General features: G+C 37.2%; 1 protein-coding gene across 2 annotated transcripts in view; it reads right to left on the minus strand.

Moving 5' to 3' along the window:
- Nucleotides 1-2,105: 2,105 nt before the first annotated feature.
- GABRA2 (gamma-aminobutyric acid type A receptor subunit alpha2) overlaps nucleotides 2,106-15,392 on the minus strand; it is a 70,305-nt gene continuing 57,018 nt past the window's right edge. For both annotated transcript variants that reach the window (XM_076336196.1, XM_076336195.1), the window contains exons 9-10: nucleotides 13,335-13,537; nucleotides 2,106-9,280 (exon numbers count right to left, since the gene is read on the minus strand). In XM_076336196.1, the coding sequence (XP_076192311.1) occupies nucleotides 8,972-9,280; nucleotides 13,335-13,537 (512 nt within the window). In that variant the 3' untranslated portion in view covers nucleotides 2,106-8,971. The remainder of the gene's footprint in view (nucleotides 9,281-13,334; nucleotides 13,538-15,392) is intronic.

The raw sequence follows: 15,392 nt of genomic DNA on the forward strand, positions 1-15,392 counted from the left end.
AAGCCTGAAATCCAAGATGAATCATCTAATATAATTTGAACTACAAGCAACACAATATCTTGAACTCTGCAAGGTATGCCACAGAGCTCATAAAGAGGCCCCAGCCAAGGACCACAAGGAGCAATAGGTTTTACAGATTTGTTTCTGAACTGAAGGCTGTCGCTGGTGCATACACAAGGCACCTAACTGGTGTAGCCTGTCCTGCCAGCAGTTGCCAGAATACAAAGCACATGCAGGAGCTGTGATACGTTACCTTGGGACCACAACTGCATTCACGGGTTCCCGGCTTCCCGCAGGGAGGTGCTGGCACCGAAGCACAGGGCTTTCCAGACCAAAAGGCTGCGTAACCAATACAGGGTTTGGGGACCCTTTCCCCAAGAGAAGAGCGCACTGTCTGAGCACTGCCTGCCTGCAAATCTTCCATACATTTTCAGCACCTATTAAGGGAGGAATCCTGCTCCTACAGGGCTTCTCATGCAAGAGGCTCCAAGGCTGACAGGGCAGACATTTGGCTATGAAGCATCACGCATTTGTTCCAGCTCAGAGGTATGCCACTGTTCAAGCTGAGGGTTGCAGCTACCTGATCTATAGCACTCTATAGCCAAGTACCTACATGCATTTGAAATTGAAAAATTAAGTCCATCAGCCACATTGTAACCCTTACCTCATGCCCAATGGTAGTCAATGTATAAAAGGGAGGGTTTTCCTCACCTGATATAATACATATTTTGTATCACCTCAGTACCTGAAAATTTACTGTGGGAAAGCAAGTGCAAAATCACCCAGTTTGATTTTGTGAGTATATGCGATAGCAAGGGTCTTCTACTGCATGTTGTTAATTGACAGAAGTCATCATACACACGCAAATCATGTGTACAGTACAAAAAATGTACCCCAATCTCTTTTGGGGTACAAGCAAGTAGGGTCTAAGCAGTGATCTTCCAAGGAAAACCCTAGGAAAGCCAGCCTTGTGGTGAAGCCTGGGCCCAAATGTTAGTGTTTGCAATCTAAATTATCAATAAAGCCAAACCACTTAGGGCTATAGCTTGGGCTATATGCATAGGGACACTCATCTCAGCAGTCCAAAGCAATAGAGCAAGTAGCAACAGGCGCAATTTGCAACATGGGGAATTCCAATCAAATACAGAGAAATGTTTTTATGCCATGAGAGTGGTGACAGGGGAACAGGGACCCAGGGAGGTTGTGCAATCTCCATCCTTGGAGATGCTCAACACTTGACTGGACAAGGCCCCACACAACGTCATGTAATGTGGCTATGCTTTCAGCAGGGCATTTGACAGGATGACCTTCAGAGATCCTTTCCAATGTAAATTATTACAACTCTACTATATTTATCTATTCACAACATAGATTGCTCACACTCTGTCCTGGCATTCCCAGGTATTCTGGGAGAGCATTAAATAGCCCCAACCCAGATACAAGGAGCCCCATATCCCTTCTGATAAGCAAAACTACTTCCATCTTCCATGAAGAACATTTATGTGTTTGTCATGAGAAGCTGCAGCTATACAGGAAAAGAAAGGGTCATCCCTGAAATATTTATAGCCTTTCCACTGAAAGACTTGGAACTCAGAACAATCATTTCAAAACAAAAAAAACCAAAAACAAACCCACACCCTACTAACAGTATATACATTTGGGGTTGTTTCCGAGCAAGCTTTGTTACCCCATCTACCTACTCCTATTGATGAACCAAGCTGTCTAGTAGGAGGTTTCTTATGTTCCACATCAACTGGTGGTTAGTGTATAACCTGCAGCAATATGTTTTATAACCTTCTGAAAAAATGAAACATTGCCATGCGTAATATGAATACATGAGGACATTCTCATTATTTAAACAGAAAACCCTGTTAAACTCTCACCAAGCTAAGGAATATTTTCTTTCCAATATATTATTTGCTTCCTTTGGGAAATTCTATCCTTAATAAAAAAGCACCTTCACAGAGGCTGTAATGGGTTGCTTAAAAACAAGCAAACAAAACCAACCAACCAAAAAACCCGCACGCAAATCCTGAGAGAAAAGCCACGAGGGGAATTAAACATTTGTGCTGTCAAAACATTAAAAACAAAAATACAAAATGTGCTATATTTAAATTAACTTTAATAAGAAGTACAAAAAGATAATGTTAAGCAATATTTTGCATGTGGTTAATAAATATTCTTCAACAGCAAGCAGTGACACATTCAAACATAAATCCAGTTATTTCTTTTACATTTTAGAAAAGTAACAACTTTTTCCAGTTAAAACAAGGTCACAAATTACAGAATATTATCATCCTCTTTAATTATTTATAACTATGAAACCTACTAAATAAGTGAACTGTCACCCAGAAGATTTTATATGACGTTGATGTTCAAGGTTAAGTATACTTACATTTATCATGCAGTTTCTTACTGTGCACATTTGATTGGTGTTTAATTTTCTTTAAAATTATTGGTTCCATTCTTCCTGTTTCCTTATTTCTTGTTAATATACTGGAAGCATCTTTTTTCAAACTCCTATACATTTTCATGCCTAAGTGACTCACTAAAGTAGATTTGTCATACAATATACTCTCTGACTCCAGCTCAGCTGAGAAATTGCTAACGATGTCTGAATCAGACTCGACGTTATTTTTACTATTTTTTTTTAAAACAAGTATAACAAGATTTAGTGTAATCACTTCCATTAAAATTAAAGTGCCTTCAAATGTTTCCTAATAAAGTGACTATTTGGAGGGGAGAGGGTGAAGGGGTGCTGTTTAGGAACTGATTTTTTAACAGTTTATAGATACGGTGCATATTGTACATATGTATTCTAATAGATGTAAAGTACTACATTGCATTCCGTGCTAATGCTAAGCTACAGTAGCCTATAAACTGATAAATTCAGCCAAAATGAACATCTAATAAAGAATATCAAAAGCAGTTGATTAAAGCAATATCTTGTTCCATTCTCTATTTCCATCCATCCTCAACAGAGTAGATAGATGGGTGAAGTACTGGAAAAGAAATACACCACTTCAACCTGTTGAAGCTCACCTCTTTGAACATCAGATGAATGAAAGCACTCAGTGCAATCATTAAAAACCCTGAATGCATAAAGGCACGCTCCAGGCCATCTGATCGAGTGAAGTATTCACAACATTATGTAAGGAATTGAAATTTGAAAGCAAAATATAACTTCTAAATCATCCAACAACAAAAATATATTCATATATATTTATGTAGACACCAACACTACAGGAAGAGTATACATCATCTTGCATATTTTAAAACATCCTCCAAATTCCTTTTTGTGAGTGTTATCACCTACTCCTAACTCATAGCACTTTCACAATATTCTTAAAAGGCATTAATATATACGAGGAATGAAACAGACATCAAGTCCTGTATTTCAGTATGGTTGGCTCTTCTTTTAAAGGCTTGTTTTCATGGGTTAAAGAACTAAGAACCTCTGTCCAAAGGAGAGCCCAGGTGTACTCTCAGGCATACTCCCCTTCTGTAAAAAATCCTTACTGACTTCAGTGACATAGACGAATATCCTGAGGATGCTAATCAGTTTTATTTTAAATTCAGTGCAAATTTTGCCCTGATCTCAGAGACATCAAGCCCTCAGAGATTAGCCTCTTCCAGTAAGATGTAATCACAGACTCCAAAAAGCAAGTTCAAGGATTCACCTAGTGAGATCTGAATCTACAAAATTAAATGGTTTAAAGTAGAGGAAAACAAACTTGTTATGTGATTAACATCTGCCATTCATTGAAACAAACTTTTGAGCCTTTAGCTTCTACTACTAAAGGTCTAAAGTGATAAAGTCCCTCACTGATTCTCAGATGGCTGGAATTAACAATTGGATTCAGAATAGAATTAAAAGTTCTGGTTGTTAGGGAGTTTGGGTTATCTACAGAGATGAGGTGGAGGAGGTCTCCTTGACTAAAAAAAAAAAACAAGAGAAGGTAATGTTAAAGGGATATAACTTAAAGTTATGTTGCAAACTGACAGCATTCTAGCAGAAGGTACACTGCCACTGGGAAGAGGTGGAAGGAATCCTAAAACTCTGCTTTCTAAAGAACCACTCCCTTTACTGGAGGCTGAAGCGTGAGCTGACTTTCATATAAATTCACTTAATTACGTTTCAGTCTTCAAGACAAAAACATTATCTATGACACCAAATTATACCACACTCAGAGATTCTATTTAGATGTGTTTAGACATCTGTACATTTATCATGCTCTGTGTTTTTTAAATGAAGCTATTTAACTTTCTGGGATCATTTTAAAATGTTTTCTTCCTCTGCTTTAAAACCCATTGCATTGCTTTCTAAATTTTAGCATTATGTGTCTACACATAATCGGGCATAGACTGATGATAGCTTCATATCCATACTGAAATCATCTTTTCATGCAAATTTGTTAGGAATGGAAATGTTCAGAAGCATAGACTTCATCTATTTCGTGAAAGGCCAAGGCAAAAATTTGTGCACCACTAAGCTTTCAGAATAGGAATGAAAGGTATGGAGGATGGATGCTATCTGTGCTTAAGTGAAAGTCACACCTCTTAAGAAAACAAAACCTAGAATTAACAAAGTTCTACTTAACTCCTGAAGCTTCTTCTCCCCCCTCCACCCTAGATGTCCCATATGGCAGGAAGCACACAACATTGCATGGTTTTCACAAAGCAGTCAGCAGAAGCCTCTCAGTTTCAAAGGCACAACTCATGTTCCTCAAGTTCAGCAGAATTATACAAGAAGTATTTCAATTTCACATGCTCTAAAAGTTGCTTTCCCACAACTCACATATGGTAATGAGGGGTCAGAACTGAAGCTGAAACAAAAATACACATTACCTCCCTCAATGGCTTCTTCCTCAATCATCTCACAATCCGCTGACACAGTAACAAAGCCATTTGCTGCTTCTCTTTCCCCCTTTCCTCCCCCATACATCCCCACATCCTCCCAGCTGTTTCTGGTTGCTTTCCTGCAGACAGTTTATGATGACCCCACTTTTGAAAGGTCTCACCACCCCATATGTTATCTATAATCACTGGGAGGGGAAGGTGATTCAGTAAGGCTGTTTGGTGTCTCGTGAAGTTCTTTCATGCTCTCTCCTGTGACTCTACAGGCAGACTAGCTCCTTAATTTAGTATAATGTTCAGTGGTATGAGTAGTCTCCCAACCTAAAGTTCGTATCTCAGAAAATCTACCATAATAATTTTTTTTTAAAGATGCTCAACAATGCAGCAGTTACAAGTTGAATTAACCCAGATATGGAATGTGAAGGTAATTTCATTGGCTACAACATAATTGAGACGTTTGGAAGCCACTCTTTTAAAAGCAATTTGTTAAGAAGCCTCCAGCAGACAACCCTGGCTGATAAACCCTGCTGATCTCTATATTTTTCCTGCTGATTTATAAATTACTGTTAAATTACTGACCACATGCATCCAGAAGTACGTGCCCCAGTACTACATTGGAAACCTACTTCATAAACCTCGTTCAGAATTATGGTAATTCCAATCCAAGTTTACCACAGTGTTACATCATTGTATTTATTGTATTCGTTTCTTAAGTCACGTGAAATGTGACACCCTGACCCAAGAATAATGGAAAAAATAAATTAGATTAACATGTCAACCAAAAATTTCACTGGTAGATTCCATGTGCAAGTCTTTGATAGCGAAGTGACTTGCGTTTGCTCACTCATGCTCTCTCCCCCTGCTTTAAGACCAGCAAGTTTTACTCAAATTAAATGAAACTTCTAGGTATTTGGCACATAAATTTGTGAGACCAGCTTTAAAATCCCAGACACAGATTCTATACTGCTAAACGGAAAGAAGGCCTAACTCTTCTATTCCAGTGTTCCTTGCATGATGCTTGCGTTCACTTAAATCTTTACATTCAAATTCACTTATCCAGTTGTTAGTCTTACAAATTTGCAACTTATGTGTAGTCAGTTTACTCACTATAAACGCTTCAGTAGTGAAACAATAAAGCAGACTCCTTCCTCCCACAGAAGGAGTTTGCGTTAACACGGACCAACTGAACTAAATGTAAAAATGAAACTTTTCTGGAGTGTACGCACTCAAAAGCCTTGCTGATGCCCACAATAACTGCATGTGGATATTTAAAATGTATTATTTTTCACTGAGTGAATTTATATAGTATGCCTATTTTCTATATTAGTGTGCAATAAATGTATCTTTAGCATGTGATAAACACCTGGTTTTTTGCCTGACAAAGCATAACACAAGCATAGAGAAAACAGTCAGTGAATGAAAAAATAATTGTACCCAATAAAAGCAGTAGCAGCAGAGCTGACTAACATGAGACAGCATCAGGCTTCTTGTGCAAACTGAAGATGCTTTTTGCATGCAGCTCTGAATTACACAGATGTTATCTTCCAGAGAAGAAGTCTTGCTGGAGAAGACTTGTACTGTCAAAAACCTTTTGAGTCGTCCCATTCTTGGATAAGGATGAAAAATCCTTCCTTACCAGGTAATCCAACATGCCTCTGAGCACACTCATGTTTGTAGTGGGGAAGAGTTCTGACTATACAGTGTCATGCATGGAGCAATACACAACATTGTTTAAACACTGTGAAGGGTTTGGAGTACCTGGGACGTGGCCAAGGGTGGAACACAAACCTCTATTTCTCATACCCCAGTCCAGTGAGGTTCAGAGAGTCCCTGGATCTTGCTGATGTGAACAGAAGGTAAGAACTCCCACTAGGTCACAGGAAGGAGACCTCAGCTACAGAAAACATAATCGAGCTACTCAAGTTCAAGAGCAGTTTAGCATAGGCCTCCATTAAACTATACAGTCAGAGCCCTTTGCCAACTAGAGTTAAAAGTGACGGGATTTTTCTACAGTTCTAATATTTACAATTATTTGTACATATGTACATATTTATATATTTATTCATACCTGGACAATGTGACGTTAAAGGGATAATTTATAGTTTACAAATGAAACATTTTAAAAATGTATAATTATACCATGAAAAAACCTTTTTTTTATTGCTTGCCTTCCAGCCTTATGCTCATAATCACACTATTGCACACATCTCCATGTTACATGGAAGATCTACATTTATATATAAATATATATGAAAATAAGGATACTTTTATTTTAACGTTCTGAGTAAAGTGCTCATTTTTTAACCACTGTTGATGTGAAAGGTTTAATCTGATGGCTTAATTAGAGGGACTTCAAGGGATACACACCTTGTCCATGCTTCTCCCTTTCATTTATAACTTACAAAATGTCTTTATTTTACTGATGTCAACTCTGTCTTAACTATTAATTCTATTCATAATATGCATTTGTGACCTTGGCATCTATACTGTCACACAAAGTACAAAACAGAATCACATTAAAAGCAAAGAAAAAGCAAGAAAATAAAACAGCAAATGAAAGCAGTGTTTCTCTTTGTTGTTTTTAGCACATTTCCATGTCTTAAGATACTCTTTTATTTGATTTTAGAAATATTTGTACAACTTTGTTAAACTCTGAACATATCTATTTTATGCACTATACTCAAGTACTGTACAAAACTGCAATAAATGACACTATACGACTACATATGTCTCTACTAGAAGACATCATCATAAAGGTGTATCTTTTTTTAAAGGTCAACTAATAACTGCTAATGTATGTGTGAATCAAAGTATTTTTGATTGGCCAAGTATACTAAAATCTAAATACAGTACACAATTATTACTTATGTCATGATTTACCAGGCCTTTAGGGGCATAAAGAATCCTTGCAAAGGCTCAGATGAAAAACAATTTTACTGATCAGTATTAAATGTTCATATAAAATTGCAAATGGCAGCTCCAATTTTGTTATATTCGTGTATATGAAATACAGTTGATACCTACTGATGATGCATGACCTTTTATTAAAAAAATAACATTCAAATCTTAGCAAAACCATTTCTAGTATACAAAGTTGTTGTAAAGTTATGTCAGCGAAATGTAAAGTTGCAATTTACAAAAGCAGCAGTAAATTTTATTATATGGACAATTTCCTGAACTTAAATCATGGTTCTTGTTTCCCTTGAAAACAATGCTTTCTGGGACAAATACAGGTAAATATTTTAATGGCAGGTTTTAGGATAACATTAAGCAAGGAAAAAGAGTGTATTATATTACTGATATACTTAACCCTGAAAAATTTCTGAGTGCTTTTATGAACCTGACAATAATCCAATTAAGAACAAAATCAAAAAGCAAAAAAATCCAACTTTGCTGAACCAGACAACCTGGCTTAGCAACATCAAATAAATAAAACAGTGGAAAGACTAAGTTTCACTAGCGGAAGTTGGTTGATTTGGAAATTTGATTAACACTTGCTTTTCCCTGAAATCAATTAGAAGAGTTTATTAACAACTTCAAACAGGACAGCAGTAAGAAACTTGTGGCTTTTGCCATATAGTAGTCTTTACTACCTCTTCAGCCTACCTAGTATCCAGAATGTTTGTGAACAGTAGAACTGTACGACCTCCGTACTCTGTTATGTACATGGGTACTGCTATTGTATGAAACAATTACACCTTTTTAAAAAAATCACTTTTTTAAATGACAGTTTCTGTCATTAAAGTAGAATTAGTTACTTTATAGAAAAATATTTTAACTTTAAATTAAAAAAATACTGTTCCTAAATAATTATGTAGGATCATATCTTCATTTCATTGTACGGAGAGAATATAATTCTGTATATTTGAATCCTAGTTTAACAGAACTCCCCTGGGTATAACTTTTAAAGAGCTGGCTATATTTGCCATGGGTGCTATCTGTTTACAGACCCATGAATTAACACTGTGTCCCTCCTTTGGAGATACACAGATAAGACATCTATATACACTCTGTACATAATGGTTCACAGATTAGCAGTTATTAGTCGTACTGTACATAGCAAACAACCTATCTGATTAGAATGATGCTTTAAGTCCTCAGTGCAATTCAGCTTTTAGGTTGATGGCGCAAAGCCAAGTAAGACAGGCTCCCTGTTTAAATATGTAGCCCAATACACTAAATTAAAAGTACCAAATAAGACTGGAAACACTATTCTAGACATTCTGTCAATTTTGCTAACACTGTTGAATGTCTTCTTTGCTTCCTGTGGCTTCGCTTCTGGTTTTGCCTTGTTGGGTTCTGCAGTTGTAGCGCTCTTGGAGATGGTTGGTAGCACTGAGTCCTTGGTAATATTTGGAGCATAGTTGGCAACAGCCACTGCATAGGCATTGTTTTTCTTAATGACAGACGCTTTTTCTTTTTTCTATTGGAAGACAGCATGAAGTTAAATATTTAATGTGTATTTGCCAGAATAGACTTAATAAAACATCATTTCAAATGTAAAAGAAACAAATGAGTATGTGTGAGTACGTTAAAATTAAATACCAGGAATACCACACCGATAAATTCAAATATAAAGAATGACACTTCCAGTCTATCCAAAAAGAAGGTACAAGTAACATAAGAATGCTCTAAAAACATGGACTCTTGCACCATCAAATGCCCTACTGAAGTTACATGAGGAAGGGTCTGTTACTGCGATTGCAAGGATAACTGGGAATGAGTTGGTCTTTCTCTAGCTGCTTTGTATCTGACTCCTTACAACAGAATTGCAAGATCTTTAAAATGTTCTCTGTTAAGAGAACTAGAAGGAGTGAATGGGTGTACTGGGAAAAAAAAAGATTACCCGGCATTGTAATAAAATGAAAATTAGGCCATCTTTCCCATAAATCTAGCATCATTATTATTTGAACATCTCATAACATACCACCAATAAATAAAGGAATTTCAGTAATGGTCTACATTTTTAAGAGATTCTGGAGAAATATGTGTGTGTTTACATGTATATATACATAGACACACACATACAGAGGTCAGAAAGAGACTGCAATTAAGAGAAAGAAGGACTCCAGCCTGGTAGTTGCAGAAGTGAGCCGAGAACTAGCCCAAGAACTATTTCTGTTTTTCAGAAATTATTGTTTAAAAATGCATAACAGTGATGAAAATGGGGATTAGAACCTAAAATATAACAGAAGATAAGAAAAAGTGGGATGGAATAACAAGAATTTAACGAAGTTCAGCAAAGGGAAATTTAAGTCCTCTACCTGGGGAGGAATAACCCCATCCACCAGTACAGATTGGGGCTAATGGGCTGGAAAGCAGCTTTGCAGAAAAAGCCCAGGGGGTCCTGGTGGACACCAAGTTGAACACAAGCCAGCAATGTGCCCTCACAGCAATGAAGGCCAACAGCCTCCTGGGCTGCATCACAAAGAGCATTACCAGCAGGGCAAGGGAGGTGATCGTTCCCCTCAACTCAGCCCTGGTGAGACAGATCTGGAGTGCTGGACCCAGTTCTGGGCTCCCCAGCTCAAGAGAGACATGGACATAATGGAGCGAGTCCAGCAAAGGACAACAAAGATGATTTAAGGCCCGAAGCATCTGAAATATGAAAGGCTGAGAGAGCTGGGACTGTTCAGCCTGGAGAAGAGAAGGCTCAGCAGGGAATCTTATCAATGTATATCAATATCTGGTGGGAGAGAGTAAAGAAGACCAGACCAGACTCTTCTCAGTGATATCCAGTGGAAGAACAAGAGGCAATGGGCACAAACCAAAATACAGAATATTCCACTTAAACGTACAAAAAAAACAGTTTTACTGTAAGCACGACTGAGCACTGGACCAGGTTGCCCAGAGAGGTTGTGGAGTCTCCATCCTTGGAGATATTAAAAAACCATCTGGCCATGACCCTGAGCAACCGTACCTAGCTGACCCTGCTTGGAGTAGGGGAGTTACATTCAACGATCTCGAGAGGTCCCTTCCAACCTCAGAAATTCTGTGTTTTTACAGGGTTGTGTACGCTTTCAAATGGCTAAAGTTTAGCCAATGGCACTCCAGTGAAGAGGCTATGTCTATAGACAGATAGAGGGATGTATAGGTAATGAGTATAGGCTTGCGTTTTTAAGACATATATATAGGTACACAGACTAGCTCTGCAATAAGACTGTAATGCTATAAATTGATTCACTGTTTTGCAGCAATCCCAAACTAAGGAACTTCTAAGAACCTACAGGAAAGAATGGAAGGATTTTGGTTTCTTAGGAAGCAAGGCTCTCCATATATAATTTAGAAGCAGGCAAATAAATATTAGATTCAGTTCATCTCTTCCACAAAATACAGAATTAAACAGATGAAGAAATAGTTAACTTCTGGCTCATATAAGAAATCATCAGCTGTTGTATTAGTTTGGTTTGATTTTTAATCTAATGGAAGTGGCACAAGTGAGAGAATTCTTGTGACATTTCTCATACAGGTGCATTCCAATTTTTTACTTCCACCAGGAGGCATCTACCCAATTTCCAATTTTGGTTTTAAATTAGCTCCAATTTGATATTTATCAGGGCCATCTACAAATCTCGGTAAGATCTTCACGGTTAGATGTTGTGCCCCAAATACCTTGTCTCAGGAGATGGTGTCACACAAAAAGAAAATCTGGGATCGGGTGGGAATTCAGCATTGTTCCTTATTGACTGAAGCATGAAAAAAGGCTGATCAAATATGTAGCTTGTCCCTGCACCTGCTTTCCTGTGAGACAAATTCCATGTTGACAGCACTTAGATGGGAATTTCCATATAACGTGAACACAGATGGCTGTCACTGAGGAAACATATTTCACTTTATTTGGTGAAGAGTAAGCCCGGCTTTAGGTGCACAGATGCAAATTACCAAATCAAATTACAAGAGGAACACTCTAACTGATCTATAATTCCTTCCTTTCAGACACACTTAGTGTGTTTTTAAAAGATATCCGTAATACCATTAATGAGACCTGCATAATAAAGATGAACCATACTTTTGTAGGAGAAACTATGAATATGTTAAAAGTTTAGCTTTTTGTTAAGTCAGTTTGAAGAAAATAGAGAACTGGACATGTGAATGGTATATAAATCTAAAAATGGAATGGCTAATTTTGTCATTCCTAGGGAAGGAATACTACCTAGCTGTTAAACAGCTGCCACTGCTGAGATCATGAGACAACACTGTTATATTAATTTAAAGGAACAGCCAAAGGATGATCGGAGAGTTTGTAAGGGCTCCCTACATTATTACAATGCCAGGGCAATGTGCCAGTCTGAAAAGCTTCACTCGTGACATGCTGATAAACTTGTAGTGATTCAGTATCTACTTCTAGCATGAGGGAACAGGTCCTGAAGCTATGGATAGTTCATGCCCTTCCGGAAGCCACAGGGAATTATAAACAATGTACTCATTTCCTCTATTTCTCCTTTACCATTAACTGAACATTTTGCTTCTTTATGCATTGTGCTTTATGCATTCAAAGTGCTGAGAAACGATCAGTTAATTAAACTTTGCTTCACGTCTCTTATCATCATCTAGGAAGCAAATCATATCCTATCCTATTTTAAGGAGAACCACAGAAATCAGAGTATGCTTTGTCAGAAGAAATCCTTTTCCATTGGTAGAATCAGGGACTGGGATAGGACAAAATTATATAATATAGTAAGTCAGTCAAAACAACAAGTCAGCCTTAACATTTGTTCTGTGTTATTAAAATTATAAACTGTAAAGCTTGACACAAATTTAGACATATCACCAGTTCATTCTGTTCACGAAATAAGAAATTCTACCAGGTTGAAATTTCTTCATACTATCACACCTACACTACTATCAATACCAGAAAATTAAGGCATGACTCTGTTTCTGCGCACTCAGAGCATCAATACATCATAGGTGAAAAATGCTTGGAATTTTGTACCACTGCTATTTAAATTAGATTAAAAATTAATGTCTACATATCATTAAGCGTAAGTTTCAGAATACTGAAAATGTTCAAAACTTCTAGATTTTGTTATTAATAGTTTTTACATATATGGGCATTCAGTTGTTTTTCTGATCCTTAGTTACCAGGAAAATTAACATACATTCTATCTTTCTGTAATCTTTTTCTTATTTCCAACTCAATTGGATTAAATAATAAAAAAGTGATCAACCAATATAATCTGGATTAATTTTTCTGAGTAACCAGATAAACAGTTGTATCTAAGGAGTCAAGAAAAAAGTCAGACAGTTCCCAACATAAAAAACCAATGTGCTTGATAACTCAATCTGGATTATTGAGACTAAGATAGATTAGCTACATCAGGGCGGATATATTTTTGTTCAGGACAGAAAATACATCTACATTCTTTTGAATTAAAGCATCATGTATTTTTTTTTATATAGCCAATTTTATCAAAACAATATATTACAGCTGTTTTAGTGCAACTGACCGGAAATAGGGCTATTTCCTTAGGACTTACCTTATCATTCACCACACTTTTTCCATCCCAGGCCCATCCTCGTTTCGTGAAATAATTTACAGTTGCAAATTCAATTAATGCAGAGAATACAAACGCATAACAAACAGCAATAAACCAATCCATAGCTGTTGCATATGCTACTTTGGGGAGTGAATTTCGAGCACTGATGCTCAGTGTTGTCATTGTCAACACAGTTGTTACTCCTGCAAGGGGACAAAAAACCACAGCATCAACGATTTTACTTGGATTTTGAATGTTAACAAAAATTATTATGGTATGTTTGTGAAATAGAACGGAAAATTTGCTTATCTAAGTTGGTGACAAACTGCCAGAACCATATTAAAGGTTGCACCTGGAGTTTCCTTTGAAGTATTTTAGTTCAATTTTGTTGTCTAAACTTCCCTTTTATATAATCAGCTGAAGATTTTACTTACAGGAGAGAGATAATTTTTTTTTTTTTAGCTATCGGGACAGGTAAGGGACAAAATTAACAATTCCTTAATGGAATCATAATATTTTGCAGCATTACAGTAATAATGATTAATACGTTAATGTTTGGTGGCTGGCTTCACTGCAGTGGCTGCAGGTCTGGCACCATCTTTACTGACAGCACCACACAAATTGACCTTTGTTATTAGAAATAATGATTATTTTTTTTCCCAATAGCTGTCTCACTAACCATCCAATGACATAGTTGAACACATAAACAGGTTAAGTCTTCATTCAGGTAACACAGATTTTTTTCTAGAACAACATATTAATTTGAAATGCCAGATTATTATAACTGTGTATTATGTGTCAGAAAACAAGTCTTGATGATCCAGGAAGATTGTTCTTTCACCGTGGCAGTTATTAAAAGCACTTTACAGTACTTTGTACATAATGAAGACCCAGTAGGAAGCCAGGAATTATACTCAAAAAAATCAGAAAAAAGATACATGGGAGGAAAGGAAGAGAACATTTTTCTGAATCAGTTTTAGCAAGCAGAAACCCACAGCCACAAACGCAGTCTCCATTCCTTAAGTAAATGAGTTCTCCCACCTCGGGCTGAATCACACTTAGACAAACTGAACTATTCCCTTTGTGGCACGCCATTAAATACGTCTCCAGAATGAACAGCAACGCAAAGTGATATACTTAGCACAGATAAACAAACCTACACTCCATTATGACAGGCAAAGGAGATGCCGTGACAGAAATATTAGTAACAGCGCATCACAGCTTCAACAACTACACACTCATAAAATTGTTGTAAGAGGATTCCCAAGAGAAAGTAAAGTCACTCTCCCTAAGCCAGATCCTCTACTGTCAGCAATCTGTCACCTGGGTTCTGCAGGATCGACCTAGCTCAAATTTTCCTTCTGCTACAAGAGAAGCATTTTTAACCACTGTGTGAGAGGGAAGAGAGGCAGCAATTACACCTACTCAGACCTCTTCAGGCTTTGCAATTTCCATCCCTCCTGTAAAGAATCTCCATCTCTGAGGGTGCTACAAAGGACGACAAAGCAAAGCTAAGTGGACTCAGCCTCAGCGCTACTCTCCCTTGATGAGCAGGAGAGTACTTTTGGAAGCCTTTTGGCTTCCAAAGGCCTGTGCAGCAGGGAAAACAAGGCCCAGAAACATCCCACTGAGTCACACAGTATCCAGACACCTTAGCAAACATAATTCTCTAATTGCTATTTTTCAGCCTCCATAAATTAAAGAAGTAGATTTGGTCTGGAATCGGCCGTGACACTGTTGGGATCTACTAGCCTATACAATGAAAAGGAAGCAGCTATCATACTGTATTGTATGAGAATGTGTAGACAACATAGTTTGTAAAGAACTTAATCTCTCCTAACACTTACACAACATATGGCTTCATTATTTTCAGCACCTCAGGGAAAAGGCAGTCTATCTCACATTTGCATGTGATAATTTTAAATATTAACACCGGTCCTGAGCTGCAGATAAATCATTTTAATTATAGAGAAGTATCAGTAAAGTGATTGTTTCTCAGAGTTAAGGTGACCTTATCCACATGTAAATATATACAGTTGCTAAGGTACTGTTCTGTTT

This window comes from Aptenodytes patagonicus, chromosome 4 (assembly GCF_965638725.1).
Source record: "Aptenodytes patagonicus chromosome 4, bAptPat1.pri.cur, whole genome shotgun sequence".
NCBI lineage: Eukaryota > Metazoa > Chordata > Aves > Sphenisciformes > Spheniscidae > Aptenodytes > Aptenodytes patagonicus.